The 18,626-nt window shown below is 40.0% G+C and overlaps 1 protein-coding gene across 1 annotated transcript in view; it reads right to left on the reverse strand.

The window, feature by feature from the left end:
• Window positions 1-274: 274 nt before the first annotated feature.
• The window catches only part of POLR3A (RNA polymerase III subunit A), a 55,935-nt gene continuing 37,583 nt past the window's right edge, over window positions 275-18,626 (reverse strand). The window contains exons 22-31 of the mRNA XM_045024534.1: window positions 15,278-15,364; window positions 15,101-15,183; window positions 12,815-12,985; window positions 12,011-12,104; window positions 11,793-11,885; window positions 9,046-9,210; window positions 8,152-8,316; window positions 7,639-7,770; window positions 6,096-6,228; window positions 275-3,596 (exon numbers count right to left, since the gene is read on the reverse strand). Of these exons, the coding sequence (XP_044880469.1) occupies window positions 3,451-3,596; window positions 6,096-6,228; window positions 7,639-7,770; window positions 8,152-8,316; window positions 9,046-9,210; window positions 11,793-11,885; window positions 12,011-12,104; window positions 12,815-12,985; window positions 15,101-15,183; window positions 15,278-15,364 (1,269 nt within the window). The 3' untranslated portion in view covers window positions 275-3,450. The remainder of the gene's footprint in view (window positions 3,597-6,095; window positions 6,229-7,638; window positions 7,771-8,151; window positions 8,317-9,045; window positions 9,211-11,792; window positions 11,886-12,010; window positions 12,105-12,814; window positions 12,986-15,100; window positions 15,184-15,277; window positions 15,365-18,626) is intronic.

Consider the following 18,626-nt stretch of genomic DNA (forward strand, 5'->3'; position numbering starts at 1 on the left):
GTCTTCAAAATGATCTGCTTCCAGTTATTGGAAACAGATTTAAAATATCTGATAATTCTAATCTGCCTGAATTACTTTAAATAAATGAAGGAGAAAGAGGTCAGGTCACCATCAGTAATTTGCTCCCAAATTAATTGAGCATATCAATGCATCAGTAAGCAGACATAAAATGTCAACTTCTCCTTTGTTCTTTTCCTCTTATTATTAGGATAAGCAATATATTTAATTTAGTGAAGACCATTAAAGCATGCTTAGAACAGAGCACCGAAAAGTGTAAGTTGTTAAATGTTTTATTATTCATATTTACAAAAAACTGAAGCAGTCATTTGCTCCAATACAAAGCCCACCACAATTACATCTTTAGAAAAATCTTTATACACAGCAACACAGTACAGTACTACAAGAATCTTCTATGCTACACTCAAGTATTTATCTGCAGGAAGGAGGAGTTTGTTATCCCTCAATTTGTGTCTTAGTCATATCCTTAAAATAATACCTCCCCCCACAGACCAGATCTACTGGTCTGCAAGAGGGCCATTCAACTGAAGTATGCAAGTTTACTCTGCAGGTTGCATTTTGCTGCTGCTTTCCAAAAATATTTAAGAGTGGCTTGTAATGAGTTTAGTACCAATTTCTACACTAGTGATTTGTAAGCCTCCAAATCTGTCCTCTTTTTACCCTGCCTGAACCTACACTGAATATGCCTCAGTAGTTCACCCAAAAGCCACAGATTCACATTTTAGGGTAGCAATATATAACTTTTCATCTAGGTCTTTTCTTTTTTTAATTCATCCACCTCCACGTACAGAAATCACTGCTTCATCTCAGACTCTACAGACAAAAGGGCTAATATTCTCTTAACACAGCATTGTATCTTTCTATTGGCCATGGAATGTAATAAAAATCACAGTGCACATGCACCCTGTCCCAGACACTAAGTCACCTCTGGACACACCCAGGCAAGCAGCAGGTTAGACACAGAGCTGGCTTCACTTCATGACTGTACAATCTTAGCCTTAGAAGTTAAGGAGGCTGCTCTGAAGGCTATCCTTTTCCTTTCCATCCTGACCCAAGTTATGAAGGTATTTGAAGCAAATTTGCTGTGCCTGCTTCCAGGCAATATTGCTTACCAAACAAACAAACAAAAACAGTTCTTAAAAGTTAATTCTCCCCCGCCCCAAAATCATCAGTGTACATTCAGGAATACTGTATTTATATTGAATGGTTTCAGTCTGAAGATTACTCCAATGAGTTAAAGTGAAAGTAAAGGCATTGTTCTAACTGCAGTGGGTTAAAGGGAAAGAAAAGACATTATTCTAACTAGAATTAAGCAATTATATTTCAGTACTTTTGTTATCAAACATGAAAGATGACTTTTCTACTTCACTCATTTTAAAAACAAAAAGTTCAAAGAAGCTTGGCTGACTTGAGACATTTACAAAAATAAGGCTGCCACGTGCTTACAGTTTCAGCAATAACACATATGCTATACCATGAAAAAAGTTAGCTGTGTATCATCCTTGTACACAAAAGCCTTCTCTTAACCTTTAATGCCAGCTTCGGTTCACATTTTGTAACCTCCATTAAATCCTCACTGGAACAGAATCTTTGGGGAGGAAAATATAGCACCAAATAATAATTTAGTATAAGGAGAATTTATGGAAATGATAATACAGAAGGCAGAATTTTGCCCAGAAATCAGACCGCATTGTTTTCTATTAACAATGGCAATATTCAGTCACTCACATTACACACACAAAAGAGAAGTGAGTTGGTCTTCTGGTATATGCCCCCCAAAGTCTGGTTCTCTTCTACTTTTACTAATACATACCTCTGCGTTTGGGTGAGGAACAAGGTGGTGTGAATTGGGCATTCAATGCAACCTTCTAGTGTTCATTCCTCAACTTTAGGAACTGCAGATGTGACTTCTGCAGCTCCCATTGAAAGGCCATTTCCACATACATCCTGCCCACATTCACAGATCAGTGTGTTGAACAAATCTTTGTCAAATCTGAACAAATAGCTCAGTTGTACTGATAAAAGCAAACTAAAACCCTAGATAGCACTGCGAGAACATACAAGGTACAGTAACCCGCCACACTGTAAGAATCCTAATGGCTATTCATATACTACAAAGCATCAGATTTCTCAGATGTACACTGTATAACTTATCTTCATCTAAATCTTGTACTACAACCTCACACACACTGCATGTGTCTCATATACCCCTCCCTCATGTTCAGCTGCCCCCACTTTCCCAAGTTTAGTTAGTGTAAACCCAGAGAACAGTTATTCAGTACAGATTTTCCTGACTACTCGGTGTTGCTACCAGGATTTTGCTTACAGGAAGTCATGTCTACAGACCAGCAGATCATGGATATACAGCAATAATCACCTGCTCTTTGGGGGAAAACCCCCCCGATAAAAGTACTTTTACTATCCTGCACTACAATCAACATGTACTGACAAACCATCACATGCTACTTGTCTTTTCTTTAGCCTGGTCATGAGAACACCCAAAACAATGTTACATCTCTTGTCAAGCTCAGTAATGCAGCAATAAACCATAAGGGAAAGACAGACTGCAGAGATGATTTTCAGGCAAAAAGGCAGTATATTTCTGCCATTATTTAATAATGTCTTACTTCAGCATTTTGCCAATCTCAATTAGTAGGTTCAGCACAAAGGACACATTGTCTCCTTGAGCAAAAAGCTCTTTTCTTGTAGACAAATTGCTTACACTGCTTTTTCATGTTGCATGGACCAATACATCTCGTAAAACCTAATAGCAATTATATTTCTTCTGTAAAGAAATTATTAGATTGAAAGCTTGCCTTCCTCTGGTATCCTAATGCTTTAGCATATAATTCTTAGCTGTAACCGCCTTATATGCACCTTTTGTAGTCATTTAACCAGTTCTACTAGTGATCCTCTAGAGATAGCAGTCCAAAAATTTCCACTTCTAAAGGCACCGATGTCATTGCACCTGTGCTTTGTATTCGAAACACCTCAACTCCCAACACCAAGAAGTTGAGTGTATCTGTCAGAAAAGGGATGTTTTTATTTGTGATGACATAGGAAAAAAAAGTCAATTCCTATTACACCGCATTCACCACGCTTTGGGAGTATTTATTTTAAGTAATGTAACGATTCCTCCAGTTGTCTTCCAGCCAGTGTGCTGCATCTTAATATTTGTAGCATGGAAAATTCTTTCATATTAGCAACTAACCATTGTCAACTGACATTCATTTTAAACCAATTTCGACTTATCTGTATAGATGAGTATCTCCTTTAAATGTCTGTGTCAGCAACTAGTGAACTACTGCCCAACTCCTATGACAATATTTCATTTACCAAGTCACAGCTCAAACTGATTTTGAGATGAGTATAGTAAAATCACTTTAGTTTAAGCTTTATACCATGTTCTTGCAAATTGGTGTTGCGTAGCTCCTATGTGATAAGTGGAATATGAAATTCGTTATCAAAAATAAGGGGCCTCCTAGGAGGGGTTGACTCCTTGTCTGCTTTGTGCAGCAGTTTGAAGAGTCCTGTTCCAATGTTCATTGGAATTCCCATGATGATACACTCAGAAACACCTAGGAGAGAAAAAAAAACAGGGTTAAGTGACTAAAAGTTTCCAAAATTACTTGCTTTGCTGATTCCCCTCTGTATATATCCTCACAGCAAAACCTTGTTAGAACCTTTCATATAAAGCCAAACATGTCAAAAGCTCTCTCCACCAGACACAGTTAAGCAAGATGCTCATCACAACCAATACATGTTTTTTCTCGTTTGCCAACTATCAGCAGTGAAGGAGCTTCAGTTATTAAAATGGATTTATAGCTTTGTTTGACACTGAATTTACAGTGGACAAGGCACTGCCTATTGTTAGGTATGAACCAAACTCTGCTGGGAATTTATCCTGCATGTTGACCTGTCTACTGTTTGTCACAGCGGCAAGGATTTTGTGCAGTCTGGTAAAGTTCTCTTAGGCTGACAGATTTTCAAGTGAAATGAAGTCTGGAGTTTCTCACCACTTCAGCTGTTCTTATTAATTTTTTTTTGCATTTTGATGACTTAGAAGTGCAGGTGTTGAAAGTTATCAATCTTGCCATGGATTTAGCCTTCAAGTGAGCCCTAGTGCCTTTGATGTGTCAGTTAATATATGGTTTGGAAGTGAAGTCATGAATGCATGCAATACATGGGTACATGCAAAAGGTTATTTCCTAACTTTTCAGCAATGTGCTGCATTACTGTGTTTTTTATATGTACTCCTAGAACACTGCTCTTCAATTATGATATATTCAAAGATTTCAACTTTTACACATGAAAATAAAAAGCAGTGTTTTGTCTCTACTTGGATTGTTGGCTCTTTGGAGCAGGGACTGTATTTTTGTTCCGAGTTTCTACAGCCTAGCACTACGGGATCCTGGCTTATGACTGGGGACCCAACACACTACAATAATTCAAGTAAGTAATAATGAACAGCAATAACGTGTGCCCTTCAAACCAAAATGATATACCTATATTTCCTACTCGTATGAACATGTGATTGTACACGGCTTGCCTGTAAGAAAAACTGCCAATACTACCTCTTTACATTTGGAAATAAAATTTTGTGTTTTGTCCATCCCATTTCCATATTTGAACTAAACTGTTACAGGAAGAGGGCAGCATGAAAAGGTCCTTAGTAAAATCTTGATTGAGGAAGAGGGAAACTCAGTCAGAGGGGACTTTAAGCAAACATTTTCTTTTCCATACCGTTCAGGATGGAGCAAGTTCACCACAGGACCCTCACTTTAACCACAATCACAGCAAAGAAAACAAACATTAATAAAAGTCAATCACAAGGGAGGCACAGATGGCTAGAAGGAGACACAGCTCTTAAAATATGGACTAGCCATGCCAAGCTTTCCAAACTATCTCCATCTCTTCACAAGCATTTCTAGCCACAAAGTAGTCAGTGGATTCAGCTCTATATTTTCAACATGTCCCAAACGAAGCCTCTGTTATATTAGTATTTTTATATTTCAGTAGCACCCAGAAGCCCTAATGAGGGATAACGGCTCTACTATGCTAGACTCTGAACTAACATGTTGTCATTACAGAGTTGTAATAAAATCTGCTCGCCTCTCCAACTCCTTAGCTTAATTGAGTAGATAACCGTCTAAACTGAACTTAAATTGGATGGGGAAACAGATTTCTAATCATGTACAGAGTACGCGTGAAAACTTAAAATTAAGGGATTGAAAGGATAATCAATCAAATGACAAAACTCAAATATTTAACTATCAAAGTTGATCTAGAAAACTGCATCAGCTTTTTTACATTTTAAATTTTAGTCAGTTTGTGCCTTTCATCCGTTCAGTGGAATAAGAGAAAGCTGCAACTGACATTAGTTCACTAATTTATAAGCCTAGAAATATGCATGTACATTTTGAAGGTGAACTAAAAAGCTTTTATCTGTTTGAACAAGAGTTCTCGCTAGGATTTTATACCTTGTTTATGCCCATGGCCTCTGAGTGCCGAAGAGTTCAAGCCCCTTGGCCATCTGGGTTTTCTTGTTGCAGTTGATGAAACCCATCATAAATATTCATTATTCAAAGTATCACAGATATGTACAGCACTTTAAAGTACAAACAAAAAGGGAGCCTAAAAACAAAACAGAACTATTTTCCTTAATTCACTTTAGGTTTTAGTAATGGTCAACAAAACTTGTAAAGTGAACACAAGAACACTGATCTTGCTAGGTAATTAAGAAGAGGGACTAATTTCCTGCTATTTCATTTAGTTAAGGGGGAAAAAATCCCAAGCGATAAATTTAATCCCCAGCAGCACAGGCAGGGCTTGAACTGACTTTAACATCGTTGGATGAGAACAGGATGTGGCCCTAGGGTAGTGTCTGTCAGACTTCTGGGGTCAACATGTTTTATCCAGCCCCACTTCTGACGCTTCTAGAATGTGATCTAGATTCATTTTAGTGTTTTGGGAGGCACACAGAAAGCTTTGGCAGGTGGGCAACACACACACACGCTTTAAGAGTGTTTTGCAGGTGAGTGAATACTGCATGCTACAGTCCAACCTACAATACCTACCACACACACAATCCTTCTGCCCAAAGTAGGCAGCATCAAACAGATGGTCTGCAGTCTTTTCAAAAGAAGCCAGCATTAACACACTTTCCTTCATTTTTGCCAGCCCAAACCTAGTAATGCCCAGGACTTCACCCTAGACCAATGCAGAAACAAAAAAAGACAGTCATGGTTCCAAGGGTTTGGTTAAAGTTACTGAAGAATCAAAGTAAGTGGATATGACAAAATATATAGTTTATTTTAACAGTACTGAACAAAAGTCTGCAGTTTGAAGTGTAGCCTCTGTTCTGCTGCTTCATGCTTAAGTCTTTTGAAGGCTAAGGCTTTGGTAGTAAAGCAAGTTTAAATAAAACCAAAACATATTTATTCATAGGCTGTAGAATCAACTATAAATTGCTTGAAACTTTATGATGTCAAGGAAATTGCAAAAGGTTCGAATCAAAAAAGGCATATGGATGACAGAAAAATGTTAAACTATTAATCAACCACTTCAAAACAAAACAAACCCCATCTTTGTGGAGGCTGCTAGAAGGCTGCTATAAAGAACTTAGCGGAGACTGTCAATTATTGTTGGCCGATAAATCTGACTCCAAGTGTAAAATGACTGGATAATGCAAATCCTTCATTTTAGTCACCTTAGAAAATCCACTTGAATTTAAACATATTAGATCTAATCCTGTTTCTAACTATGTTGCTACAGAGCACCTTGATCATAATAGAGCTAGTACAGTTCTGATACATGGGACAGAAGCGTAAGGGAAAGAAGTGGATTCTGGAAACCCGACAAGCTTACCAACACTGTGCTCTGTGCCCCTTCTCCAATGAAATGGAAAGTGGGGCTGGGGGCTTGCTGCAGACAAAATTTTGGAAAGGTGCCACAACCAATACAGAAGCTATTGCAGTCCCAAAGGTGCAACAGTAACTGCCCTGCAGCTTCAGGAAACAAGGAAAAGCTACAGTTCCTTAGACACTTTCCCTGAGGGAAAAATTCCCGTGTTAAACTCCTGTACTATAGCTGAACACATGGGAAAGGATTCGCTCCATTATGTACATTAACACAAACACAGCTCGGTTATAGTCAACATACATTATCATGGATGTGAATAGCTATTTTCCTTTCCTGAGGAATACTGACATTGCATCAAAATGGCCAGTGCTATAACCCCAGTCCATACTCCATTATGTAATCTGCTTCCATTTACAAGGACTCTACCCTGCCCTCTGCTATGAAGCGCAACTGTTGTACGTGCTTGGGTGCCCACACCAACCCTATGCTCTTTATTGTAATGTGCCAATGAGCTGACCTCCAGGGTGAAATAAGGACACCCACAACCTCTAAATGAAGCTCTTCAAACAGACTGCTGTTCTCAAATTATGGATTAAGTCACCATTTAAGTTTGAGATATCAACTCAGTCACAGGGATTAATTAGTGTGATTGGCAGTTACTTCAGTATATAGCCTATTAATACTCCTCAGCTGAAAGCTCTTCTACTGACTCTCTAAAGATAGTTTGGATAAAGAGACCAAAAAGAACACAGCACAAACCTTGTATGTCATCAGATCTGATAGCAGCATAACATGCCTCCTGTCAATGCTCATACCATGGTTTACCATAGTGTACTGAATCTCATTGATAATGGTTGTTCGAGCAGCTTCAATGCCTAGTGTTTTCTCTACCTAGGAGAGAGATCACGTTGGATAAATGAAGACGTGAAATACTTGGAGAGCTGAAACATTTCTTTGCTTGCACATGGGACTGAAGATTTTCTCAGTGATCTAACTAGAAAAATCTGAAGTGATTTTCCTGGGATGCACATTCTACCAACCCCACCACTTTTTTTTTTTTTAAAACACAACCTTAATTAATAAAAACCATTTGCTTATTAAAAGTAATTGAAGTTGGCATCTGAATTAGTCTTTTATGATCATACACACACTGACAGGTTACTTGTGAAAGTAGAAGTGATCAGTTGTAAACTGCATTAACTGTCTGTAAGTGAGCATAAATAGGAATCAAGATGCAGACAAAAGTAGTGATAAGAGACACTTGAGCACTACCTCGTAAGTGTTGTTAGAAGTAGTCTTAGTTCCTTTGACTCCATGGGTGGCCATGACAGCTCGTAGGTTATCACCTTCCACCAGAAGTTTGTATTTCTCCTTGCCACTCTGCTCATCAATGTGAATGACAGCTCGAGACACCTCTGGGATACCTTGCACTACGATCTTTTCAAAATAAGAACTTTTTTAAACAACTTGTCCTGTCCATGCAGCTTTAAATAGTCAATGCGAGAACACTTACATCTAAGGCTTCAAATCAGTCCTCAAAGCTATCTAAAAACTCCACATTAAATTAAATATTAGTGTCTAATTTCTATTGTGTTGAATGCTCCAGAGAGACATGTAAGAGGGGCATTCACCACATTACTGTTTTATAACTAGTCTTCTCTGCCCCTACATCTAGGGGGTTCAGAAAATCAGATGTACCACAGATCTCTACCTCTTCCTCTGTATGGCACTCAGCATGCACCCTATGAGTTACAGGTTTTGTTTGCAACTATGTTTAGACCTAAACTAGACATGATCCTCACACAAGCTTAGCAACGCATTTGACAGATTCTATTATAGACTCCTTTCAAAACCTGCCCTATTTTTAAGTGGTAGAAAATTTGGTACTCAAATAGCACTTTCCATCTTCAAAATGTCTTATGATCAAACATACTTTGTAAGAATGTTTTAAGAAAAATATTACAATCTCCATTTTATGTACGGGGAGAGACACAGGAAATGTTAAGGCTGAAACGAGAGCCAGCAGCATTGCTGGCATTAGAACTGAGGAGTTCGGGACTCAGACAACTAGACCATATTGACACTCAATACAATCTAGAAACACAAGCGTATCCCACATGCAAATTGAAGCAGTTACCAATTGCAAAAGGAAGAGATTCTGCTTACCTTTGGTAGCTCTTCTTTCAGCGATTGCAAGACATAATACATTGAACTCTTACTATTCTCACGAGGGGTCACGCAGACAACTGCCTCTCCATGAACGGCAACATCCCCAGGCTTCACTCGTAGCTTAGATGTGCAGATAGAATATCGCACAGTCTCTGCATTCACCTGTGGCAAAATGAATCCTTGAATATTAAAATGTGTTCTTTAACCATTTTAAATCTTTCAGCCATGCAGAAATCAGATTTCTGCTCCACTAATCAACCAGAATACTATCGCAGCTGGATGGGGCTAACAAATGGAATGCTTGTAGATTATCACAAAATAGCTGAGAGTGAAGTGTGCCCCTCTGCAGATGGTCCACACAGGCCCAGATGCCACTTCAGTCTCACTATAGTGTTGTTTAAGGGTGAACTTTTATTGAATATGACACAGAACTAAACTGTTTGCCATGTTATTGCAGTTGTGTCAGTCCCAGGATATTAGACACACAAGGTGGGTGAATAATAAAGAGATATTCCTGTGATGCTAGTAAACCAAGTGCAGAGCTGGCATTAGCTAAGAACTGACAAACTCATAGTTGGAAACCAAACCAGCTCACCTGTATGTTAAGTTTTGTTCAAAATAGGTATTAGTCTTACCAGAATATATTTAGTGTTTAGATTCGATGAAATGCTTGCAAGTTGCTGCATGCATTAGTTTCACTTGTAATGCCTGTACCCCCCACGCTATAAGGAAATATGCAAGTACACCTCTACCCTGAGATAACGCAGGTTCGCATACAACACAGTAAAGCTCTGACACGCAGCTCTGAGCGGCGTGTTAAGGGTGCCGGGCCAGGTCAGGGGGGCAGGAGCTGTGGGGGCCCCGCAGTCCCAGAGTGGCCTGGGGGATTAGCAGGGGGACAGGAGCAGCCCACTCTGCTTCCCTCGCCCCGGCACCAGCCATGTCGCTTGGGAGAGGGGATTTGGGGGAAAAGGATCCCCCCCCCGCACTCACCAGCAGCAGCAGAAGTGGAGCAGTCCAGCCCCAGCCCGCTCCACTCTGCCAGTTCCCAGACACAGTGCTCCGCTTCCCGCCGCCAGTGAGTACAGGGGTCGTCCCCTCCCCAACCTCCCCGCACTCACTGGCGGTAAGAAGTGGAGCAGCCCAGCCCCAGCCATCTCCACTCTGCCAGCTCCCAGCCATAGCGCTCCACTTCCTGCCAGGCAGGTGAGTGTAGGACCTTTCCCCAGCCACGCGGCTGGGGCCGGGGCAAGGAAAGCGGAGCGGGGTGGGGTCGTGTCACTTCGCTTCCCGCCACAGGTGAGTGCAGGGAGAGGAGGTGATCCTTTCCCCAACTTCCTGGCACTCATCAACGGTGGGAAGTGGAATGCCGTGGCTGGGAGGTGGCCGAGTGGAGCAGGCTGGGGCCAGGCTGCTACACTTCCCGCTGCTGCCAGTAAGTGCCTGTCAGGGGGCAGGTGGATAGGGGTCAGAGCAGTCAGGGGACAAGGGGGTTGGAGGTTGCTGGAGGAGGCGGTCAGGGAACAAGGAACGGGGGGGCCAAAGTAACTTTGATATAACGCGGTCTCACCTATAACGCGGTGAGATTTTTTTGGTCTCCCGAGGACCATGTTATATCGGGGTAGAGGTGTATTGCTTTATAACTTTGAAAATGTTTGCTCTGAATTTGTGAGCCCAGTCACGGGAATCACCTCTCACACCCAGTAAGGAGGCCTAGCAAGATTAAACGGGCCATTAAGAATCATCATAGTACAAAGGATTGGTGAATGACCCTATCAAGACCTTGGAAATGCTATGTACAGGGGGGTTTCTCTCATGAACTGGAAGGCCAAATGTAAGAGATAAAACAGAGTCACAGGAAAATTTGTAATCTCTTTGCTGTTTTAACTCACAGGGGCCGAGACAGTAAACAGAGGCAGAGATCCCCAGGGATAACCCCTGGGTCCACCCTGAAAGACATTTTGAATTGACAGTTTACCACATCTCTGTCATCTTTAGGAATCATGTTTAGGAACTCATTTGTGTATGTTTGCTTGCTTTAACTTGTCAATAACTTTTGTTTCTTTTTCCTAGTTAATAAACCTTTAGATAGTTTGTTACAGGACTGGCTACAGTCTTTTGTGGAAGATCTGGGGTAAGTGACTGGTCTCTTGCGACTGGAAGCAACCTGGACAGTGCAAGATTTTTGGTGTACATGACCATTTATCACTAAGTCCATCTTGTAAAATCTAATTATAGAGAACAACAGATTGTGTTGTCTGCCCTGTTTTTGATGCTCACAGACGTGAGCTACTCTAGACAGCATGACAACTACCTCACCCACCTTGTCTCACAGAGCTCAATTTGCCACATAGCACAAGAGCCATTTACCTCACAAGATCTGTTCTTAGCAAAAGGCTTAAGAGAAAATAATTTCAGCAATGATCTACTTACAAGATGACCATAATTCTGTGCAACTTAGTTGTTCTATTGAATAAATCCTGAAGTTAAATAGGTCAGGAAACCTGAACACTGCCTGCCTGTGCTATTCCCAGCTCTAGGCAATGCTCTGCAATGTCAACTTTGAGTACTAAACGGAATTGTAAACCTTATATGGACATCCCGTGGATGGCACTTTCCATTTGCTCTTTAACTAGCTTGTTTCATTGACATCTCTGAAAAGGGCATCAACTGGTGTGGAAGAAGGGACCACTGCTTGTTCTGGTTTTCTGAGTAGTACAATCAACAAGATCTGGAAAACTCACCTCTAGTCTCAGCAGTCTAATCCGCTCCAGAGAGAGCTTGACCAGTATAAAGCAATCATCAGGAAGAAACACTTCTTCGATGTACTCTGAAATCTGAGATCCAGATGGAATAGTTAGAATCTCTCCGAGAATGGTTACTATCCACTGCAAAGAGTCTGCAACAATACAGACTAGAGTTTTAAAATGTAATGTAGTACCAACAATGAAGATTTTCCTACCTCTCCTAATAGGGTTTTCTCAATTCTTCCCTTAACCAGACGGGCAAAATCAGAATCATCATCCTTGTCCAAGTGTGCTGTGATAATAGGTGTGCTACACAGAATAAGACAGCAATAAAATTTACTAGCTAGATTATAGAACAGCAGCTTTCTGTTACATCCTAGCTTCTGTGGTCTGTCTCAACTACCATCCACTATAGGGACAAACAGGACAGGCTGTAAAAGAGACTGCTGCTTGCTAGGAAATAATAGTACCCAAAATTGACACAATGTCTAAGAAAACTATTCTTTCAATAGCTCATGCTTGAAGGAATAAGACAGTTATTGGAATTCAAACTCCAATGTATACATACTGCACTTCGGTCTGCACTGCTATATACTCCAAGAGGTTATATGCTATACTCCAAGAGGTTATAGTAAGTTTTTATGGCTTAGTCTACTGTAGCAGTGCTTAAATATGGCTCCAGGTGCACATCAGAAATATATAAGTGTTTTAACTACTGCTCTAGCTAGACCCATCTGATTTAGACTAATCTCTTGACAGTCTGTAGTCTTTAAGTGAGTGTTTCAAGGGAAATGAACACCCAACTTTGTGTTTTGGCCACTAGAAAAGTCATTATTTGGATGGACTGAAATATGAGATTTTCTGCCAATTAAGATACAAATTTGATGAGTAACCTAGTTCATCTTGTTTAGATATTTGACAGTGTAAGCCTCGCATATTCTTGCAAGACAGATCCTACTTTGGGCTGCAGGTTAATCACTTTTCACTAAAGCAGAGGAATTAAAAAAAGCTTTCAGTACCTGATTGCTTTGGAGGCATTAATAATTTCTTTGATTCTAGGAACACCCAGAGTGATGTTCATTGAGGCAACACCAGCAAAGTGGAAAGTTTTCAGAGTCATCTGTGTGCCAGGCTCACCAATACTCTGAGCACACAGAGCTCCGACTGCTGAGCCAGGCTCCATCTGTGCCCTGAGAAGAAAGTCAGGGGTTAAAAACAAACAAACCAACCTCAAATCAAAGACACAGGATAAAACAAATTGCTCATTAAGATACTAAATCTAGGCTGAGTAAAGTTAAGCATTATTCCAGAAGTGCTAATAAGAGTTTTTAAACTGTATTTTCTTCACCAGTGCTAGGGCTGGCAGGAAAGAGACAAAACACCAATTTCATGCAATGTGAATGACTGCCAGAGGCATAGAGAAATTCCACTGCCCCAGTTATAAAACATTCCACAACTGGTCAGGTCAACTGAAAGAAGTTCATCTTCTTCTGAAGTATTAGGTACTGGTCTTTGCTAGATACAGAATTCATCATCAGATGGACCAATACACTGGCAATTCCCATATTCCAAATACAAATTCTCCATTATCGAATTGTTCTTGATGGGTTGACAAAGCTAGAAGATTGGGTTTCAATACATTATAGTGGCTTTTTTTTGGCTTTTCAAGAGGAAAAAGTTCTGGATCATGGGGTCACCTTAGAGAAATCTAATTTCGGAGAGGGAGAGCCTCTAATGAGAATAAAATCAGATCATGTTATTGCTTTATTATAGCATCAATGCATCTGCTATTCGAACAGATAACAGCAACAGCACGGGAAGTTAAGTATGCCACCATATGCAACATGAAGCTACAAAGGAAAAGAGAGGTTTTTATGAGAAGTTTAAAATCTAACTGTAGTTTTGTCAGGACATTGGAATTAACATTTCTATTTTTGCGAAGAGTGAAATGGGATCAGCACTCCAGGAGCACATTTTCCCCCCCAACACCAAAGTCAAGAGAGAATGCCACCTGCTAAATCAGCAGTGCAACCTTCAGCGTCACCCTGGGTTTTCCTTGGAGAATACTCTTCCCAATACAAACCAGGCCTTACAGTGGTTAGCCTGTGAGATTTGATGCAATCAACAAAGAGGTTGTATGGCAGCAAACAATAGTTATTTAAATTAGGGCTGGTCTACACTCAAAACTTACATCGGTATAGCTACGTCTCTCTCTGACAGAGAGAGTACCCTCAGTCCTGGTAGGAGTTCTCTCCTGTTCAACTACAATGTAACTAAGCAAAGAAATGTTTCACAGCAACTAAGTCCCTTCCAAAATTATACCACTGTGAAATCACAAGGAGAAGATTACTACATCAAAACCTTAATTAAAACCAGAATTTACTAGTGTACCTCGAACATCAACCAAGGCTATACAAACAGGTTAACACCAAAAAGGGAGCTGTGGAACAGGTAACATATGCTTTGCACCGAAGAACATTACCCAGGTGAGCATAAGCTAAGTAATCACAGCAAAGAAAACCAACATGTCAGTTAATAACAAGTCTGCTGTAAATTATCTTCTACATAAACCTAGTGCTTCTAGAACAGTGGTTTTCAACCTAGGGGTCCGCAGACTATATCTAAGATTTCCAAAGAGGTCTGCACCTCCATTTGAAATTTTTTAAGGGTCAGCAAATGAAATTTTTTTTGAAAACCACTGTTCTAGAAGCATTAAGCCACAGCAGAAATAAGTTTAGCAAATAACCAATGCAGTGAGTGCATGTAGGAGACCAGAGGATAGCTGTGACCCTCATTTATATCCCAATGAACCAATCCCAAGGCATTATGAACCTTCTCTGTACATATGAATCAACTCACGATGAACAACAGAGAGAAGAGCCTCCAGACTATCAGTGTTTTCTTACAGTACAGAAGCTGTCTCCCTGAAACGAGTGTCTAAAGATAATGATTGTCTATAGTCTGTTTATAGATCAAGATTAACAGTCAAGGATGTAATGGCCTTCAAACTGACATAACTTGAACACTATCCTAATACTAAGGCCATATCTATACTACCTCTTTTGTTGGTATAACTTATGTTGCTCAGGGGTCTGGAAAAAAAAACAACCTTACACCTCTAAGCAACATAAATTACACCAACAGTAGCAACAGAAGGCACTATTGTAGCAACAATTACATTCTCACTATTGTAGCAACAATTACAGTCAATCAGTTACAAGCCCTACCCCTAACTTGTATAAAGTGGTGGTGAACAATGAATTGATATAAGCCAATTAGAAGAAAACAAGTCCTGAAACTTGTACCTCATATATTTGTCCCTACAGGTCTCTAGAAACTTCTCTAGCTGCGTTGGGGTAATTCGATCCAATTGGTACAAGACACGTGGCTGAAGAGACAATGAGACACAAATGTTAGAAATCCGATGGATTATGGAGCTTTACTGTAAGTGCATTTGTTGTTACCCCTTTGAAGGCAGTTACCTCTGTTGTGCCATTGTCATTAATACCATATTTGTCCCTGGTTTTCTTGATCTTTTCAGAAACGCTTTTGATGAATTTTTTAATCTCCTGAAATTAAAAAAACAAGAAAGAATTATGCAATAGATGAGTCTCATACTCCAGCCCTACTGCGGTAAATGCTATTTGGTTACAGATCTGAAATAACTTTTTTACAAGACTAAATCAGAAATGCACACTATGAGAAGGAAGACAGCAAAACCTAGGCACACAGTGTGTGGGTACCTCAAACCAAATTCACCTTTGATGTAAGTGGGAAAAAAAAATCAACTGCAGCACATCAGGAATTTATACCAATACATATAAAGTATCCCTCATCAGCATTCTCCTAGAAACTGACAAAAATAGTTTTGACTTTGCTGACCCAAGATTTTCCACTTTGGAGGATCTCTGTGCTTCTCACTTATCCCTCTTTTTCCTGCTCCCCAACTGTTGCGTTTTAGTTATGCAATGCCAATATTAGTGACAGGCTTACCCAACAATATTTTAAAAGTTAATGATTCCTGAAGAGTTAAGTTCTCTATTTGCATGCAAACAGGATCAGTATAAGCAGTAACAAAGCAACCTTCTCCAAACTCTGCTACCGTGTCAATGTACTTCAATAATGACTTGGAAGAACTATTTCTACAGCAGAGGATAATTCAGTTTTCAGAGTCTATTCAAATCCGTGGCCCCTCTGGTGAGGCAGCCAACTTTACTGACTGTGTGATGTGGACGCTTATCCACTAGGTCAGAGGTACGCAACCTATGGCATGTGTGCCAAAGGCGGCATGCAAGCTTATTTTCAGTGTCACTCATACTGCCTGGGTCCTGGCCACCGGTCTGGGGGGGGGCTCTGCATTTTAATTGAATTGTAAATGAAGCTTCTTAAACATTTTAAAAACTTTACTTTACATACAATAGTTTAGTTATATATTATAGACATAGAAAGACCTTCTAAAAACGTTAAAATGTATTACTGGCATGCGAAACCTTAAATTAGAGTGAATAAATGAAGACCTGGCACACCACTTCTGAAAGGTTGCCAACTCCTGCACTAAATACTGCACTAATCCCACCAACTCTGAGGTGTCCAAATAATCTGCAGATCCATCCAGTATCCTCAGTAATTGGGCATTTAAAAAAAAAGTTATTCCATCCACTAAATAAATATCAGGAATAACCTTTCTAGCTATTTCCCAACCACAGCATGCGCCATTAATAAAACTGTCAGAGTATATCTGTCACAGCAGACTCTGCAGGTTAACTCCAAGATGTGGATGTTTTGCTCAACATTCAAGGCATTTTTAGTTTAACAGTCCACTACTGTAAATCAGAATTTGCAGACTAGGTCAAAATGGAAGAGTTAGATAATAAAAGTATGCCCCAGAAATTGGTGCTTATTTTATCCCCATTTAGAAGATTACAAATATAAGTTATTTCTGCCGATTTTCACCTTGCAGTACACTTTTCTCCCTTTAATCATGTTCACTGAAAAGTATACTTTTCACTTTTACAGATCCTTCCACCAGACCATCTCAAACCTCAAGCTTTTATTCCCCCTTAACAGCTAAGTATTAAATAACCACATGGTAAGTAAGCATCATCTCCCTACTACAGATGAGCAAATGGAAAGGGAGGTTAAATGATTTGGTAAGGTTACACAGGAAGCAGTACTTCCAACTCTAAGATACCAAAAATCATGAAGTGGTTAAAAGCCATACAACTGTGAACTTTTTGAGCCACATTTCAATTGCTACTCTAACCTGGAGGGCTAGAAATTTACTTTTTAAAAAATGAAAGCCTAGATTTTTACCTAATCACATGCCTTCCAGAGCTGGGCTTTTTGAAAATAAATGAAACATTCTAAGACTTGCAATGAAATGGCAAGAGTTAGCAACAGTGAGAATCTTTGACAGAGATAGGATAGGACCCAGACAAGCAAACTCATTTACTGACAGACAATGTGTTTGCTTTAACTGTTCCTGAATACCTAAACAGCTTTCAAAACAAGCAATCGGAATGCTTCTGTATACAGGCTTCTGAGCTGCAAATCCTAGGTGATCAAACTGGAGAATTGGTCTGAACTCAACAAGATGAAATTCAGTATGAGAAGTGCAAAGTACTTCATTCAGGAAGGGAAAAAAAATCAAATGGGGAATAACTGATTTGGAGATACTACTACTGTAAAGCATCTGGCTGCTACAGTGGATCACAAATTGAATATAAACCAACAATGTGATGCAGTTGTGAAAAATGCCAATATCATTCCGGGGTGTATTAACAGGAGCATCGTATGTCAGACATGGGAGGTAACTGTTCTACTCTATTCACCACTGGGGAAGCCTCAGTTGGATACTATGCCCAGTTTTAGGTGCCACACTTTAGGACAGATGTGGACAAACTGGAGAGTCTAAAGGAGAGCAAAAAAAAAATGGTAAAAGGCTTAGAAAACCTGCCCTATGAGGAAAGGTGAAAAGAACTAGGCATATGTAGTTTTGAGAAAAGAAGATGGGGGGTGGGGAGGAACCTGATGGTCCTTAACATTTTTGAAGACTATTATAAGGAGGACTGTGATGAACTGTCCACTGAAGGTAGGAGAAGTACACTTCTACCCCAATATAACGTGACCCGATATAACACTAATCGGATATAACGCGGTAAAGCATTGGTCTTGGGGAGAGGGGGCTGTGCACGCCGGCAGATCAAAGCAGTTTCACCTATAATGCGGTAAGATTTTCTAGCTCCCGAGGACAGCGTTATATTGGGGTAGAGGTGTAGTAATGGGCATAATCAGCAGCAGGAACAATTAGAAAGATTTTCCAAATATCCTAACCTAACTATAAGGGTAATCATGCACTAGAATAGGCTTCCAAGGGAGATTGTAAAAACCCCCATCATTGGATGTTTTTAACATGTTGGACAAATCTGTCAGGAATGGTCTAGGTTTACTTGGTCCGGCCTCAGTGCAGGAAGCTGGACTTGATAACCTCTTGAGTCCCTTCCAGCCCTACATTTCTATGATTCTCAATTAAATGCTAGTTTTAGCCATCATAACAAAGAAATGATGGTACAGAATGCAAAGTGAAGCACTGGAGAGAGATTTACTATTTTCAAGGGTCTTCCACATGCATGAGAAGCAGGGAAAACCACCAAAGTTCCAAAGACCTTTCCAAGTATCAACGGGAAATTATGCTAAGGTACCTCCAATTGCCATATATTTCTGAAACAAGCTGGAGTTTCAAGCTATTAGACTGAGTCAATAACCTTAGGTGATTAAGAAGACTGATACGAAAGAGGAGAGAAAAAAAAAGTGGTGTGCCGAAGTAAAACC

Source organism: Mauremys mutica, chromosome 7 (assembly GCF_020497125.1).
Source record: "Mauremys mutica isolate MM-2020 ecotype Southern chromosome 7, ASM2049712v1, whole genome shotgun sequence".
Lineage (NCBI taxonomy): Eukaryota > Metazoa > Chordata > Testudines > Geoemydidae > Mauremys > Mauremys mutica.